The sequence below is a fragment of the Micrasema longulum genome, unplaced genomic scaffold, assembly GCF_059751315.1.
Source record: "Micrasema longulum isolate JH-2025_06_02 unplaced genomic scaffold, ASM5975131v1 h1tg002009l, whole genome shotgun sequence".
NCBI lineage: Eukaryota > Metazoa > Arthropoda > Insecta > Trichoptera > Brachycentridae > Micrasema > Micrasema longulum.
In genome coordinates this window covers 11171-28200 of record NW_028279178.1, presented here as the reverse complement: position 1 = coordinate 28200, position 17030 = coordinate 11171, and the positions used below count along the sequence as shown (strand labels likewise).

Sequence of the window (17030 nt, the reverse complement as noted above, 5' to 3'; positions counted from 1 at the left end):
AAATTCCCGCAAAAACGGTTCATTGCATTCACGCCCCTTTGTTTGTGACCGTTTATATTGAAATAGAACATCATCACTAATCTTGACGTCACACATTGACATATTTTTGAACAATTTTATTCTAAGAATTATGTACGAAAATATTTCTCCACAATATCCATATTGATTTCGAAAATACAATTAATTTTTATAAATCCATTTCAAATGTTTTAAAAAATATAAGGCAGATGTTTTTACTTATTCTTTTAGGTGATTGTATGTAAAAGTATATATTGCATCAATTAAAAACCCTTTAGATTAAATACACGAACCCAGAGTCCCACAAACAAGGTTTTAATTCTTCTATTTGTTCTCCTGTAAAATTAGTTATTTGTTAAAGAGCCTGTTTGTACCGTGTCCCTTACATATATAAATATCTATTCATATTACAACATTTTGAGTTTGTCTAAATGTTTGTAGACAAAACACTGGATTTTATTCCCTAGGGAGTCATTAGGATTAGAACAAATGGAAGAATTGAAGAAATATGGATGTTCAAATATAGGTAAAATGGCAAAAGACAGTGTGTAAAATGGCTACTTAAACCAGCCAATGACAGGTCATAAGCCCTAAAAATGCCTAGACTTCCATATTTCCTTCTCTAAAGTGTTCTTCATCCCCATTGTAATTTGTAAATCTATTCAATATATTTAACCACCTGTTTACTGAAATGCAAGGCTAAATACAATGTGAATTCTTACATCTGATAAACTTAAATATAGATACTGCATAAGGATAAGATTTTGTTTTGACCAGCAAAAAGGTTTTTTTTCACTTTTAAAAGGTTGTGCTAAAAATCCCTTTGAAGACGGTGCTGTAATGTCATATTACATTGAGCAAAATATGTTATGTTTTTAAATATCTGTATTTTAAAACCAAATTCAATGTAAAACTAATCATATAATTTAGGCTCGTTAAATGTCCCGTCTTGTACTATATGTAGACTCATGTGACATCATAGCCACACAAGGGTCAATTCTAGAAAAGTAACAGCATAAAAACTGTGCTTACAGATTAACTCAAGTTAATTTGGTTAAATTAAATGAATTATTTGGTACTATCAAATTGAATAGAATTTGGATTCCTTCTTTCTTGTAAAACTTGTGTATGCTCCATTTGATGATGTTCAGCAACATAATTGCGCAAATACGACCCTCATTTAACATACCTAAACTGCTTACCTGTTTGTATTTTTATAGTTTGTTTAAGCCTAGAAATAAAATGCCAATTTTGTATTAAGAAATGCTGTAATAAATGTTTAAATAATGTATGATTTTAGCTATTTATTTTAGTATAATAATACAAAAAAAGTCAAATTGAAAATCCGTTGCACACGCACACGCAGTGTGAATTAGGGGTTTGGCTTGCCACAGTTTGGGACAGTATCGGTATTTTGTGCACAGATCAAAGGAATTTGTAGAATAAAGATATATACTGTAGGCTTGAGTTGATATACATTCGCTCAGGATATATCTTTAATCTTCTTTGAATAATTTACGCATTTGAAGCGTGGGGATGGTGGCGTTTGGCAGCGTGCGCTTGCCAAGCAGCTTGTGGCAAGCATGTGGATCACACATTATAAATAAGAAAATTTCAAACATGGTGATCAGCATTTAGAAAACCCTGTACCGACCTTAAATACAATTCTAAAGGTCATTAATGGTAATCATTGGTTGACAATAAAATTGCTTGTAACATTTTACGAACTTATATGACTTTAAATGAATAACCTACAATGACGAAGAAGGACATAAATAATGTTTTCTTACGCTCAGTAAAAATTAAAGCTTAAATATTGCACAGCTAAATTTATTAAAAATGCATAAAAAAAAAATAACAACAAACTATTTTAAACGACGTTAATAGTTCTTCCAAATCAACCAATGATAAAGTGTTGTTTTAGATTTCCGGTTTACAGGAAGCCAATTTACCAATCAGCAGGACTCATCGAAGAAAACTTGTGTCATCACACGTAGAGATACTTCAAATTTACAAAACATTAAAAATTATAGCGCTGATAATACAATATTTATATATCCATATCACTGGCGGCTCCTGACCGAAAACATTGGCAGTGCATTTCTTTACACTTTGTCAACTTGTATATTAAGTTCAATAATATTATAACAGTATGACAGGTCTGACGTGATAAACGAGCAATAGTATGACAGCCCGCGCATTGAAACCAGGAACGCTAAATTCGCCTAACATTATACGCACGTTATAGATAACTAAATCAACTAAATTCATACTAATATCATGTTATTACACATGTTCAAAGTAACATTACAAACAAACTTCAAACTTCATATCTGCGCATGCGTTGGCAATGCCCCGAGTGTATATTATCTTTTCTCTCTAACGCACGATTCACCGGTATGAAGCATTGTCTGTCTCCCTCAAATGACAATTTTAGGAGATATGGTATATTTCATACAAATTCAGGGTAAAGAATTGTGCAAAGCAGAATATGCACGGGGACGATTGCGCATGCGTAGACAAGATGAGAAAATCGTCCGCTAGAGTCGATCGCTAGATCTTTTGGCGCTAGTATTGAATATTATGATGTTTACGAGTATAATATTGCAATGAATCCCTGTTTCTTTGTATCTATAACATATTTTGAGTAAAATTACTAATTTATTTACACATATTTTTACTAGGCAGTGCACTGCACTTATGCACATACTAAGGAACCTCCTCTGATACATATATACATTTATATATGTTTAAAAAACCACTGAACTTCCTTATTTTTGTTATTCTTATCTGAATAAATAAACTTTTTGTCAAATCAAAATTCTAACATATTTACACAAAATACTGCATTTTAATGTGAACGATGCATGCCAGAAAAAAACTTGAAATGCTTTAAATGAAAAATAATTAAGGGTCATGGAATTAAGAATAGTCCAGAAACCACATACAAGCATCAACCAGAAGGTGACTAAACTACTCATAAATGAGTAGTTTTACGTTTTGACTCATTAGTTTCTTTGTAGACGTCGCTCAGTACGCAACTCCAGATTTGAATTCAACTATACCGTGTTGTGTCCTTTTAAAGTGTAGAAATACTTCTAAGATCTTAAAGAAACAGGATGGGATCACATTTCATATGTAATTAGCAAGTGAATGTGTAAGTAGCAAATACATAACTTAAAAATTGAATTATTTTTCCATCTGTCAGATTGTCGAAGAAAACAAAATGAGCATTTCGTTAGTGTTGCCCGGGTAGTAAATTTTTTTACCCTACTTTGCTCATCTAATGAGAGAACTAATGAAAATTAGACCTCGGATTAAACAACTCTGTGGTGGACATTTGACCGACATTATCTTTAAAACATCAAATATTATTTAACATGATATAAAAATATCCGTTTTATGTCAAATAAAATTTGTTTTATATTTTAAGTTCAAAGTTCATTAACCCAATTACTTTTATTAAATGACCCTTTACTTATCTTCTCTGTTGTGTCAATCTATTGATATATATTTTATGGAATCTATATATATCTACGGAAATATTTTTCCGCGTGCACAATAAAATTTTAGAGAAATTAACCAATTGCTTTTTATTCACAAATGCGTGCGGCGAAATTAGGGCATAGTGGGGGATTTTTGGACACAGATCGATGTATTAAAATATGATTTTACGCTCTTTCTGGACTATTTTTAATTCCATGTTAAAGGGTATTGAAATAATAAAAAAATATTGTTTGATTTAATTCAACCATATTTATTTATAAAATTGATAATATATCACTATTGACAGATAACACACAAATCATATATTTTTCAAGTCTGTCTTACTAATCTACAGACCGGGGAGTTTCTGGCTCCATACAGCGCATAGTTAGGAGTTGAATTTATGGGCGCATCTGATGAGCTAGAAGGAGACAGAGAGGGCGTCCTGTCTTGTTCCCTTAGTCTCTGTGCTTGTCTCTTGCGATACCCAATAACTAGCATGCCCAGAATGATGGATATAAAAATCACGCCCGCCAAACTCATGCCAATGGTAAATGCTGTTGAAGGTTCTGAAAATGTGATTAAGAAGTTATTTATCATTTACTATATATTATGGGAATATCAATAAAAATGTCTTATAGAAATCTACAAAAATCATAAATAAAACTGATTTTTACACTGGTAACATCATATTATAAGTGGCCAAGATATTTTAGGTGACACGCATTCTTTACGGAAAATCTTTGCCCTAGAATAATCAAATCACCCTTTTTGGTCATATATTTATGTAACAACTAAAACGTATAAATTTCCGGATATAATAGTCTGTAGTACTACAAAATTAAATGCTTTCGAATGTATGCAATGTGATGATTAATAGTTGCAACTTACAGAATTTCAAGACAGAATCTGAGCTTGAGAGTTCGCCAACTTTAAACTCATGTATCTAAAAATAAATCATTTGGAGAATGAGGAAGAGTCTCATTATGAACAAGATATTTGTAATGCTTGTAAGTTGTAATGATTACCGAAAACTTGAACAATGATTGAAAAAAAAAAATGTACAAAATACCAACCTTCAATCGAAGATTTGGCAAATGCAATAATTTAGCAACAGAAAAGTCACTAATGTAAATAATTATTTATTTTTGCCTTTTCATAATAATAAATAAATAGTTCAAAATTAAAACTCTTTCACTAAGGCTGCAAAAACTATTAATATTCCTAGATGTGACACGGCACTCGGGTCAAGCCACATTTTTAAAGATTTTTAACATTTAAGAAAGTTACCATACAAAGACTACATAAAATAGTTATCTGATGAGACCTTTAAATTTACACTTACTAAGGTATTTAAGTTTGGCTGATTATTATTTAAATATTTCATATCATCACAATCATATTAGAATAAGTTGTGAATGAAGTTAAGAATAAACTTATGTGGTAAACTAACTTAAACTCCCCACTGTGATTGTTGCAAACTCCTCCGAGCTGAAAAGTTCAAAGGACGTAGCACACATCCACATCCCTACATCTTCATGTGACGCACGTTCTATCCTCACTCCGCACTCTCCAAACTCAAGTCCCGCACCCCAGTAAGATAATCTTGAAAAAATAAATAGCCTAAAGAGATCATAATAAGAGTCAAAAATTATAGAACTATTGAGAGAAGCAGATATTTAATTAATTATTTCTTGTCTAAAGTGTAAACAATTTTTTTGGTGTGTGCATTGGTGTACACTAATATACGAGTAGAAAGAAGTTGTCAATATATTATGTACGTACTGTTTGTTTACCCAATAAAATAAATAAATAACAGTTGTGTAGTCAAATTTTACTATAAATTGGGTTGTGGTTCTGTGGCTAGTGTTCTGGGTCAGAACCATGCAAAGGAACTGGTAAAAGGGTACTCGCAATGGTTTGCCTTCAACCTAATAAAGCTCAGCCTCATCATGTGAGGATTATCTCTAGAGCCCGCCTAGGGCACTGCAGATTGAACAAATACCTTGCTAGAATGAACCTTTCCCAAACTTCTAGATGTAGGTTCTGCAGCTCAGATGAGGAAACCCATATACACATTCTATGTGAATGTGATTGTTTACATTATGATGTAAACAAGGGGCCTCATCCTCGGGGGACAACTGGTTTTGACCTGAGGATGTTAAAGAGCTCGCCACCTACCCAATAGACCGATACATTACGGATCTGGGCTTGGAGAGGGAGACTTAGAAAAATGTAAACTCTCGCCTTCCACACAGTAGCTGGCTCTTTATGGACCTGGGCTTGGAGGGCGAGAACTATTCACGGGGACCCGTCACAATAGATCTTCACAGGTAGCAGTGAAGTCAGGAGCTTGCATAGCACTGACTCCCACCACTAAGAATAAGAATAGTGTTGTGGACTCACGGATCAAAAATCCGAGGCTCAAATTACACTCTACCTCAACTTGATTGTCGTTTTTTAATAGTGAGTTCCAACTTGTTGAAAATGACCCCCAAAATTGAAATATTTTGGTAAATCGAATATTTTAACAAATATTTTTTTTTCAATTGAATTATTTCTGTATTACAAACTTAATAAAGTCTTTATATATTCTATGTTACAAGTACGAAATAATAATTTTATCATGTACAACCTCTTCATAAGATATAAAATATTGTTTTTATTGCAAAGCTTTTGAATTGATATTTGTAACAGTGGGTGTAAAACGATACCTGGAATAATTAGTAGTGTTAGGAAATAAGGAGTATGGCGTCCCTGAAGGAGGAGTTACACGACAGTATCGAAGGGGACGCTGAACAGCGGAACGGCATAACAAGGTCAATACCTGTCCTGATACAGCTTCCACTATTCCCTTTTCAGCCTGAAACTTTCTATTATAAACCTCCACCTGTGAAAGATCAAAATTATTTATATTTTGTTTTACTAGATATGTGTACCTATATTTTTCTGAAATTTTGAATTCAATTTTTCCCATTTGGAAGTTCCTAATGGGGAGTTGCAAACTGATATAATTTACCAACATCTGTATAGAAGAGAAGATCTTTAGTTCCATCATTGGAGGACAGTCCACATGTCCACATTCCCGTTTGTTGCATTGTCACATTCTAGAACAAACAATAATTTTTAATCAACAATCATTAGCTTAATTGGTTTGATTTTTTTATTGTGTGATATTGATTTTTTAATTTCGGAAAGTGTTATGATTTCCAAAACCCCCGCACCCTTGAGTGCGCCACAGCTACTATAAGAGGCAGGCATAACTTGATGTGTTTAGCGAAACATTAATAAATAAATAGGATTTTTGTATTTTTTAACTCTTCTTGCAAAACAGTTTTGGATATAGCTTACGGCAGCCTTGATGGAGCAGACACCGACTCTCAGTAACCCTTCTTGTTTTATGCTGCCGGTCTGAACGGGAGTTCCATCGGGCTGAAGCGCATAACAGTAGGCGGCCGGCCATGGAACCGAGCAGCCGATTGTCAGGGTCTTCCCTTCCTCTACCACCTCATGCTGTACTGATCCTGGAGGTAAGGCACTGGGAAACACCTCTATGATAAAAAATATTAAATAAAAATATATTTTGCCATAAAGCTTTTTGTACATTCCAAAATCACATCTATCAAGTAACACATTCTTTAGAATTATGTAAATGCAATGTTTTTATTTGTCATAAAAGCTTTTAGAAAAAGGAAATATACATGAAAATGAAACTTCTCCAGGGTCATGATGTATGAAGAATATTTACCGCACTTAAAGGTAATGCATTCGAATGAAAAAATGTTACACAAATTATTATAGAAAAGACAGATGGGTAATTCTTGCACAAATTTTTTATCATAAAAAAATGACCATACTGATGACATGGTGGACGCTGCAGTGAAGTTCAAAAGACTGGCAAGAAAGAAGAACAACACACGGTATAATAATTGTAAAAAACATTATCAGTATCCAGAGGGTTGAAAAAAAAATTAGTTTTTAACTCTAATCAGTAAGCAAATTAATCGCTCCGGAGACATCCTAATTTGAGTATCTACATTATCGAAATAAATGTTTCAGTTATGGAATGATGGATCCAAATCAAATTACGTTGGTAAAGATAAAAATAAAATACCTTTGTCGTCGGGGAGGTAGAAAAAGCATCCAGTGTATGTATCGGCTGCCTTTCCAATTTCCATTCTCCACTGTCCATAATCCGTAGCTGGATCTAGCGGTAATTTGATTTCCATTCCACAACTTTTCTCGGCAAGTCTAAAAAGATATTTGAAAACATGTACGAAATGAGAACTCGGTGCAGTAAGCATTATGTATGATAGTATTTCTTACTAAATTGACAATATTTTGTATAAATATTATATTTTGGGCATAGGTATATTAATATTTCTAGGGGAAACTCTGATAGTTTGGAGAAAACTATCCTCACAGGAAGTGTCGAAGGGACAAGGTCGCGTGGACGTCAACCGACAAGATGGAGTGGCTCGATCACTAAATTATCAGAACTATCACTGACAAATGCCTACAGAAGAAACTGTCCACAGATGAGCCATGCCTGGAGTCAGGCGTGATCACCATCCTCAGACATGAGGCACAGATTGAAGAGAGAGAGAGATACTAAATATCCTATATATAACTTGACAGAACTGCCAGACATCAGACTAGAAAAAATCGGAAAACAATAAATATATTTTGAGTATGTTTGTAGAAAAGAGATTTCCATATTCCCTTAACTCCATTTAGATATATCTGATACATCTTCCTCGTGATTTGTTTGTTTCTGTTAAGATACATTAAGTATAGTGATATATTTTGTATTTTTTTTACGATATTCAAACTTGATTTGTAAATAAAAACCTGTCAATTATTTATAAAAAAAATATTCGCCATTGTTATCCATGACTTTGCGGCATCTATCAGGGAGCATATGGATTCTGTGCGAAGAAAATAATGACAGTTTTCACACGACGAAATCATAAACCCATTTTCATATCTCTTCGATTGTTTGGAAGTGTGTACCTATCAGGTCGATTTGCATAGATAACGACTGATCGACGAACATTGATCGTAGTCGGAAGCGGCAAGATCAGGGCTATTTGCCGGATACTTAAGAACTTTCCAACCAAGCTGCAGCACCATGTCCTTAACTAACAAATGAATGTGTGGCCTGGCATAATCATGAAGCAATTTGGGGTTAAATTGGAAATATTCTTATTGAAATATTATTTCTCTACTACTTAAATGTGTAACATTGAGTTGAATTGAATAATCTAACCACTAGATCCAAGCAGAAATTTAATCCAAATCATAAGTATCAATGTAATCAATGAAAAAAGCAATTGAAAAAATAGTAGTACCGTGTAGAGAGAGCCGAGTATCTTCCATGTATCAGTCCAGGAGACAGCAGCATCCTGTCACCGTGAGGAGATTGAACTCTACACCACGTGACACTCGAAGAGGACATGCGCAGTTTACATTCAAGCACCAAATGGTCTTGTTGTAATGTAATATTTTTCACCAAACTTTCTCTTTCTAAAATGTTTTTTATTTTTATTAGGATAAACTACAGAAGTTACATTAATAAGAAAGTATAAATGTAGTACAAACATCCGGTCAAACATTTTTACAAATATAAATATAAAAGTAGAAAAAGAAAATAAACGAAGAGCACCGTAAGCAGGTTGAGTATGAGAAAATAAAGTAGACAAAGAGGGATTTTTACAATAGAATTTATCGATTCGGAATTCATTTGTTGTTCCGGACACGCAAATTTAAAGCAAAAATTAGCTAGAAACCCCGGTATTTGTAAGCCAAGTGGTGGATCCTCAATAGAGATGAAGGTTTGCTTTCGAGTCTGGTCTCAGTGATACCGATGAAATTATAGTCTAGAAACTATTATAAAAATAATAAATTATGATAATTTGCCATTTTATAAGCCCAAAAGAGGCCGATATAGAAATTAAGAAAATATATAAGTTTTGCGTATTGCGGCTATCTGCGAAATAGCCCGTACAAGCAGAGCGCGCTAGTATTTACGTGACCTATAGCTGACATGGTACCTATAGTACGACCCTTTTCACTCCAGGCCACTCTACTCCACACCAGGCATCGTTACAGCCCGCACCGCAGAGAGCCCGATACTTTAAAAGGTTATATTTTAATATTAATAAATCACTTGAGCTCTGATCCCTGACAAAGTAAACATGGCATTTTATTCCGTCTTTCCAGCTTGTGTGTGTTCTCACTCTCTGGTCTTCGCTCCGCTCTGCCTGCTGAGTACCTTCGCCTCTTTAAACAATTGGGACCACGTGGAAAGTCATTTTCGGGGCTATTGAGGTTGAATCGTAGTCGTGCTCCAACCTTCTGGCTTTGCCTTTTGGCCCTGCCCGGGAAGGTGGCCTCCCGTTTACGGCGGGAAGCCTGAGTATGGTAGACATATCTAGTGATTTGAATGCATACACACATATTCTGGTAAGCTCATTCTAGATTTATCTCTTCTACTAAACACCTCCAACCTTAGAATTACATTGTATATTTGTTTATTTAAGTTACAATAAGCCAGTTTAAATAATCCAGAGTATTATTCCAAGCATCTTCATTACAACAAAGAGATTTAACAATAAATAACATAAACATAAAAAGCGGTTTCATTATTTCAAATGAGTTTTAAACCAATTCTAGTAAAAGGATTTAAGTCCATTGAGTTAAATCCTTTTGCCAGAATGTGTATAAGATGCACACATTTTTTAAAAACATATTTGAAATGATGAAACCGCTTTTTCGAACATTACGGTTTGATACATATTTTTTTTAAATGAGTAAAAACATCTAAATGGGAACACTCCTACGATAAATAAATGAGTATCAAAAAATATATGTACTTGATTATAAGAGATGCTGAGACATTTAAAATCTATTTGGTTCTATTTGATTTAAAAGTTCAAAGTGATACTTTGGAGGCTGTAAAATGTGGGTTAAAACCTTAAATATTTGAACTTTTAATATTTATCACAGTTATTTACAATAAATACAAGACTTTTTCCAGATAAAGTTTATTGCGTGTTTTCTTTACAGTAATAAATAATAAAAAATAATAACTCACCCTGTTCAATCAATTTGATGGTGGAATTAAGTTCTCGCATTGCACCAAATAGAGCAATAGCGCAAGTCCAGTCGCCAATATGTTGAGGTTTGACTGGATCCACAATAGTAGAACAGTCAGAACTCATAAGTTTTCCATTGTTACCATAGATCCTGCAATAGTACGGAGCTGTATACTTCATTAAGTCCTTACAGTTTATGGTAACGTGGGATCCTATTGTAACTGACACTGTTATTTCTTTATCTGGCGGATCTTAAATACAAATTCCAAGCTGTTAACATTTCATTAGTAAAAAATAATAAAAACAATTAAAAAAGACAGAAAAAAAATATTATCATCATGAAACCCTTATGGTGCATAGGGTACTGCATTAAAATACTGTAATATATCTTGATCATTATAAAATCAGCTTGTGGTCCTGTGGCTAGGGTCTCAGACTCACGGATCAAAGGTCCATAGTTCGAATCCCACTTCACTCTACCCCAACTTAATTCCCATTTTCTAATACTGAGTTAATTACAACTCGGTGAAAATGGCCCTCAAAATTAAATATTTGGTTAATAATAAGAACGCAAATATTTATTTTTTATCTAAGAAAAAATAATCTGTTACTGGAAGTTAAGGTGATCAGTTTTACGCAATATTGCCCCCCAGGGCAATGCAATATTACTCTCCACACACTCGAAAACCGTTTTGAAGACCACGGGGAATTTTATGAGTAAACAAATTACTCTTTCAAAAATTTCAATTTTGTAAACTGAAATTTTATTTTAATTTAACTTTACTGCCTTTATTGCCCTTTTCACTATAAGTATGGTAAATTATATTGCGGTGAAAACCCATCTTACAAAAAAATACTAATTGTCGATATTCCCAGGAATTGATCCTGGTACTTACTTCAAGTAGGGTAGACAAACGCACCTATAAACTATACTACAAGGCAGACTTTTCTTGACTCTTCATTCCATTTTCAGAAATTTCACCAAAAAGTAGCCATTGAGTCAAAAACACTCGCCCAGAATTCTGGTTCATTTTCAAACACAAAACTGTATTCTTCTAAAAGAAAGAGAATCTAAAAAAGCGATTGGAATATTTTTCAAAAAAGGGCATATTTAGTAATCATTATTTTTTATTTAATTTTTCTCGGTCATTCATATCTACATTTTAATTAGCTATCTAATTTGCTTTCAGTTTTTATACTTTTGTGATAAGATAATCCAATCCAATAATTTCCAAACTCATGTAGAATTTGAAAATAACTGCTGTTGAAAAAGTTTTTCGTTTTTATAGTTATATTCAATAAATCATGTCATTATGTGTGAAAGTTCGTTTGAATAATTACCAATAATTCAGATCTTACCAATAATTGAGACACTAACTATTGATATTTCCTTGTCGGTTCTGCTATTCACCTTTATTTGAAACTTCCATTTGTCATCACTAATATGGGAAGAATTTCTTATCCTCGCTATGCAGCCATTAGAACCGTCTCCACTGATATGAATTCTATCTGGAAATCCGGATAATATCTCATAATCCTGTAAATTTATGCTCTTATAACAGACGAAAATAAAAATAAATAAACAAAACAGAAAACAATATACAAAAATAATACTTCTTAAGCAGCATTTCAAGCTGCCAACATCTTTACTGAATCTTTATTATTAACATCATTAAAGAATCGACCCTTATTTTCTTCTAAGAAGGTATGTAGCTATATTTTTAAATGGAATAAGAAAACATCTCAGTTTAAATACAAGTAATTTAATTTTCAAGGCAATTGTTTTGCCGGGTTTAAATCATTGTTCTAGTGTTCTCTTTCTGAGCACTGAAAATCAAAATAATGTCACGCAGATAGCTCAGAATAGGGGAATGAGGACAATATTGAGATGTAGCAGATATATAAAGATTCAGCATATGTTGACGGTACTGAACATGCTTTTTGTAAAGTAATCAGTAATTTTAAGTACTTTAGTGTTAATACATAAATTGTTGCCTGAATACATGTTTTGCGATATTTAACGTAATAATGCAATTCGTCGCTATCCAATAAGGGGAGGTGAAGGTTTCAGACTCTTCAAAACAAGAATCCAGGCAACTCAAAACAATCTGTATCATAAAGGACTCAAAGATGTTTAATGCGTTGCCCAAAGAGATCAAGGATGATGGGTCTATTGCATCATTTCGTGGGATGGCTATGACTTTTGTTAAAAACAAACACCCATATAGGTAGATAGAGTGTCATCAGAAAGCGTCTGGATTTTATAACAATGTTTTGTTTTTGAAATAATTTTTGTACATATATTTTTTATTAGTTAAGTTACAACTAGGTGTTCAAATTTTATTTGTACAATTATCTAAAATAAATACATTTAATATAATTGACAAGTTTTTTTGCTTGTTTTGCTCATTTTATTTTACCATAAAGAAAATATATTCCTAGAACTACTATTTTACAGTCACTTAATAACTAATACAGTGGAACCTGGCTCAGGGAAGTCCCGGATCGTAAAACCTTGGGCATTGAACGGTTGGTTTGAGACTGTGCATGTTGAGCATGTAGTCAACAGGAACATATGCAGCTGTGTGTCATTCAAAATCAAGACCGTAAATTGTTATGGACATAGGAGAAAGATTGATATCCATGTGCGAGAAAAGAATCCTGCAGTTCTTTGGGCATATTTCCAGGGGAGATTCTGATAGTTTGGAGAAAACTATTCTCCTGGGAAGGGTCGAAGGGACAAGGTCGCGTGGATGTCAACCAACAAGATGGAGCGGTACAGTCACTGAGTTATCAGAATCATCACTGACGAATGCCTATAGAAGAGCACAAGACCGTTCCAGATGGAGGGAGACTGTCCACAGACGAGCCATGCCTGGAGTCAGGCGTAATCACCATCCTCAGACATGAGGCACGGATTGGAGAGAAATTGTTATGGGATTTCTTCGAAGATTGGTGTCAAAAACATGCAATAAAATGGGCAAAAATAAAATTACAGCGAATTGAAAATGTGTCTGGAGCATCAAAAAGAAAATTGGATTAATGAAACACCTGAAGTGAATTATAGAGCAGATCATTCTGTGAGGAAAGTAATTGACAATAGCATGCCTACTAATAAAATAATATTTATGAAAACTAACAAAAAATAATGGTATAATCAACCCTTGTATGAACAGAAACAGAGAGATGACTCACACAAAGTTGCTCAAATAATTCAATCAGATGAAGAATGGAAAATACGAACCAATTAGGAAATATAATGTGTCTGAATTTGATAATTTGTAATAAATATAGGAACTGAAATTATTTTTGTACTTATTGATTCGAATGTAAGTTATAACTAGTTGTTTAAGTTTCTTTTTACAATTATCTAAATAAATACATTACATTACAACGATATTGTTATCTTTAAGCAACCTCATTGGAATGAAGATGGATAGCAAAAAAAATTATGAGCTATGGAAGAGCACAGACAGGAATTGACTATCGAAAAGCTTATGGATTTGCATTGCATTTCACAGCATTTTATTTAGTCCCTTTCATATATTTATAACTAATTAGTAATTACTGCATACTAAGACTACCAGATTATAGAGAGCTGCTTCGGGCTGCTTTTCTTGCTCGGCAACGAGCAAATTTTCCGTCTATGTGGGCACCGCCAAGGAGACTTATGTCCTCAGATGCGGTGTGCGGTATGTGGTGGGCAAGCTGTTATTACTGCATACTGAATTAATTGTGAGAATTTTTGACATTGTAATTTTTAATCATTTGAAACCTAAGTTTTATTTTCTTCTTCTTTATAAAGTATCGTTTACATGTACACTACAATAGATATGACAATATTGTCTTGTCCCAGTTTGGTGAACAGCTTGGACTGCGCAGGACAGAACGCTGGAACAATACGAAAATTCAGTCGCACTTCACAAGTGAGCTCAGTGAAAATTAATACACTACAGTGATTATTACAAGTGAATTTACGAAAAACATTATTTATTTTATACCAAGATGTATTAGAATTGTTAAAGAGGAATTATTTTTGCCTTCATTTTATTAATCATATTAAAAAATATGCAAATCGCTATTGTCATAAGGTCCTGTCCGTGTGCGTTCACACGAGGACAATGGGGCCACGCGTGGTAGTGGAGGTAGTTGTTGTTCCGCGGAAATAACTTACCCATCTATCATGGTGACAATGTCTCGATGTTTTGTCCTACAAATTGCTGTTTACACATGGACAATGGTTGAGTCCCAAGACAAAATAAAATCGTATTGTTCACGTGTAAACAGCTTTTAACTGTTATATTGTTTAATTTACCCTTTCATTATGTAGGTAGATATTTTTATATCTAACAGATGTTATTTCTACTAATGTATACATTTTTAGTTTGTAATTTATTCACTGCTGTTATTCTAATTTTGTAAAAGGTTCATAGAACAATAAACAAATCAATAAATACCGGAAACATTGTTGTGTGTTTAAAATTACGAGTAAGATTCTGGGAAGAATTATGATTGCTAAGCGAGGTTCCACTGTAACTTCTTTGAAAAATGAACAAATTTTTCAGGCAGTTTTTACCTTTCCTCCTGGAAAAGTTGGATCTGCGGTAAAAGTACGATTCGAGGAACTAACAGAGCATAGTGCGGGGGGGTCTGCCCTAGGATCCAAGGGATGGAAGTAAAACATGACTTCTTCCCCCACTAACACCCAAGGATCGTTTGGCTGAAAGCTCCATCCATCTGCAACTAATAATAAGATCTAATAATTCATTAAAAATACTAATATTAGACTGATTTTTGTAGCCATTTTTTATGAAAAATCACGTCATTTTTATTCTTAGAGGTGGGGGTCAGTGCTATGCTTTAAGCTCCTGAAGTCACTGAGACCTGTGAAGATCTATTGTGACGGGTCCCCGTGAATAGTTCTCGCCCTCCAAGCCCAGGTCTATACAGAACCTGGCTACTGTGTGGAAGTCGAGACTTCTCTCACTTGATGAGGCTGAGCTTTATATATGTGTAAACTATTATATTTACCAATTATAAAATTTAGTAGATATTGAGACAATTCTCAAAAGTTCCCAACTTTTGAGAATAATCTCTCAAAAATAAATTTTAGTAAATAAGTGTACATGTAAGTACAACTTTTTTTCATTGTATTGTATACTATTTTATGGTATAAGACATTTGGATTTGTATTTTTATTTTCTACAAATTTATAAATCCTAAATATTTTTTTTTTTAAAAAAGTATTTCTTTCTATTTTGTGTAATTCTATAATTTAATATACATTTATGCCTGTGAAATTATATCGACGAATACCTACCTTAAAATTGTATGTTTTTGAAAATTTTTTTTTTAGATTTTTTTAAAAAGTATTTTAACATGAACAGAAAATAATGAAACCCACTAAACAAAGAAAAAAGTTACAGAAATTATATACATAAATTAAAAAAGTAATATAAACATTATTAAGAACTAAAAGAATACGTATTTTTTCACACAAAATTTATTTACAAAAATTTTAATTGACGACTAAACGTAAAATAATAATCAATATAAAGCCTCGTTACATATTAGCCATTATTTATTTTTTTTCTTAAAAGTTTTGTCAACATTTTTTTAAAGATCTGCTTAGGAATCTTATTGAAAATTTTAGTAATTGTATAATGAAGTATTCTTTGGCCAAACTTGTTTACAAACCTCATATATTTGCTGAATTACCTTATAGAATAAATAAAAATATTGAAAACATCACTATTGACGAAAGAACGTGAGTTTTTTTACCATGCAATATTTTGCCTTTTTTTTACTAAGAATCCAGTACAATATATCAGAGAGATAATATAACTAATAAACAATATTTTAAAAACATTTACCTGAACCTCTTACATATTTGGCCTCTGTTATTGATAGAAAATTCGCAAAAAATAATGTTTCGAGTAAAAGAACCAACAAGTAATAGGAATACATTGTCACATTGTCCGGCGGAAGCTGAAACTGAAATGATAAATAAGTTAGCCACAAACACCGATTAGATAAATATCCGTTTTAAAATAAAATACAAGAGAAATGTGATCGAGTAACTGCATCAAAAGTAATCTTATGCGCAATCTGTGCAAAGAAACAGGAATTGATAAATTTATCACGACCTCCGACGCTAAAGGACGCGTAACACACTCGTATACTGCGTACAGCGCGTACACACGACACACGACACACGCACACACACTGACAGCGATGATTATAAATAATTATAATATACCCAATAATTACATATTATCTTTATTTGAACTCTATAAATTCAGTGATAAACACCGAACAAACACGTATACGTCGATTATTAAGGGCTAGCACGCTCGCAAAACTCATGGAAATGCATTATTATTATATATTTTTTATTTATCATCATAAGTATTATATGCATAAAATTAC

The 17030-nt window shown here is 33.1% G+C and overlaps 1 protein-coding gene across 1 annotated transcript; it reads right to left on the bottom strand.

The window, feature by feature from the left end:
* Window positions 1-2561: 2561 nt before the first annotated feature.
* LOC148273281 (uncharacterized) lies at window positions 2562-16812 on the bottom strand. Its single transcript, XM_088238928.1, has 13 exons — window positions 16748-16812; window positions 16475-16595; window positions 15178-15344; window positions 11961-12138; window positions 10601-10852; window positions 8856-9030; window positions 7619-7755; window positions 6856-7055; window positions 6528-6611; window positions 6219-6394; window positions 4958-5109; window positions 3557-4073; window positions 2562-3518 (listed from the first exon to the last, which is right to left on the bottom strand). The coding sequence occupies exons 2-12, from the start codon at window positions 16566-16568 to the stop codon at window positions 3835-3837; spliced, it is 1854 nt and encodes a 617-aa protein (XP_088095054.1). The 5' UTR covers window positions 16569-16595; window positions 16748-16812; the 3' UTR covers window positions 2562-3518; window positions 3557-3834.
* Between the last annotated feature and the right edge of the window lie 218 nt (window positions 16813-17030).

Bases quoted from the DNA above. Each gene is read 5' to 3' on its own strand.
- LOC148273281 (XM_088238928.1), bottom strand. From the start codon at position 16,568: ATGTATTCCTATTACTTGTTGGTTCTTTTACTCGAAACATTATTTTTT. The intron at 7,756-8,855 runs GTACTACTATTT...ATATCTTTTTAG, and splicing joins TACTCGGCTCTCTCTACACG to ACTTGCCGAGAAAAGTTGTG. The intron at 6,612-6,855 runs GTAAGCTATATC...TGTTTGTTCTAG, and splicing joins TCTGCTCCATCAAGGCTGCC to AATGTGACAATGCAACAAAC.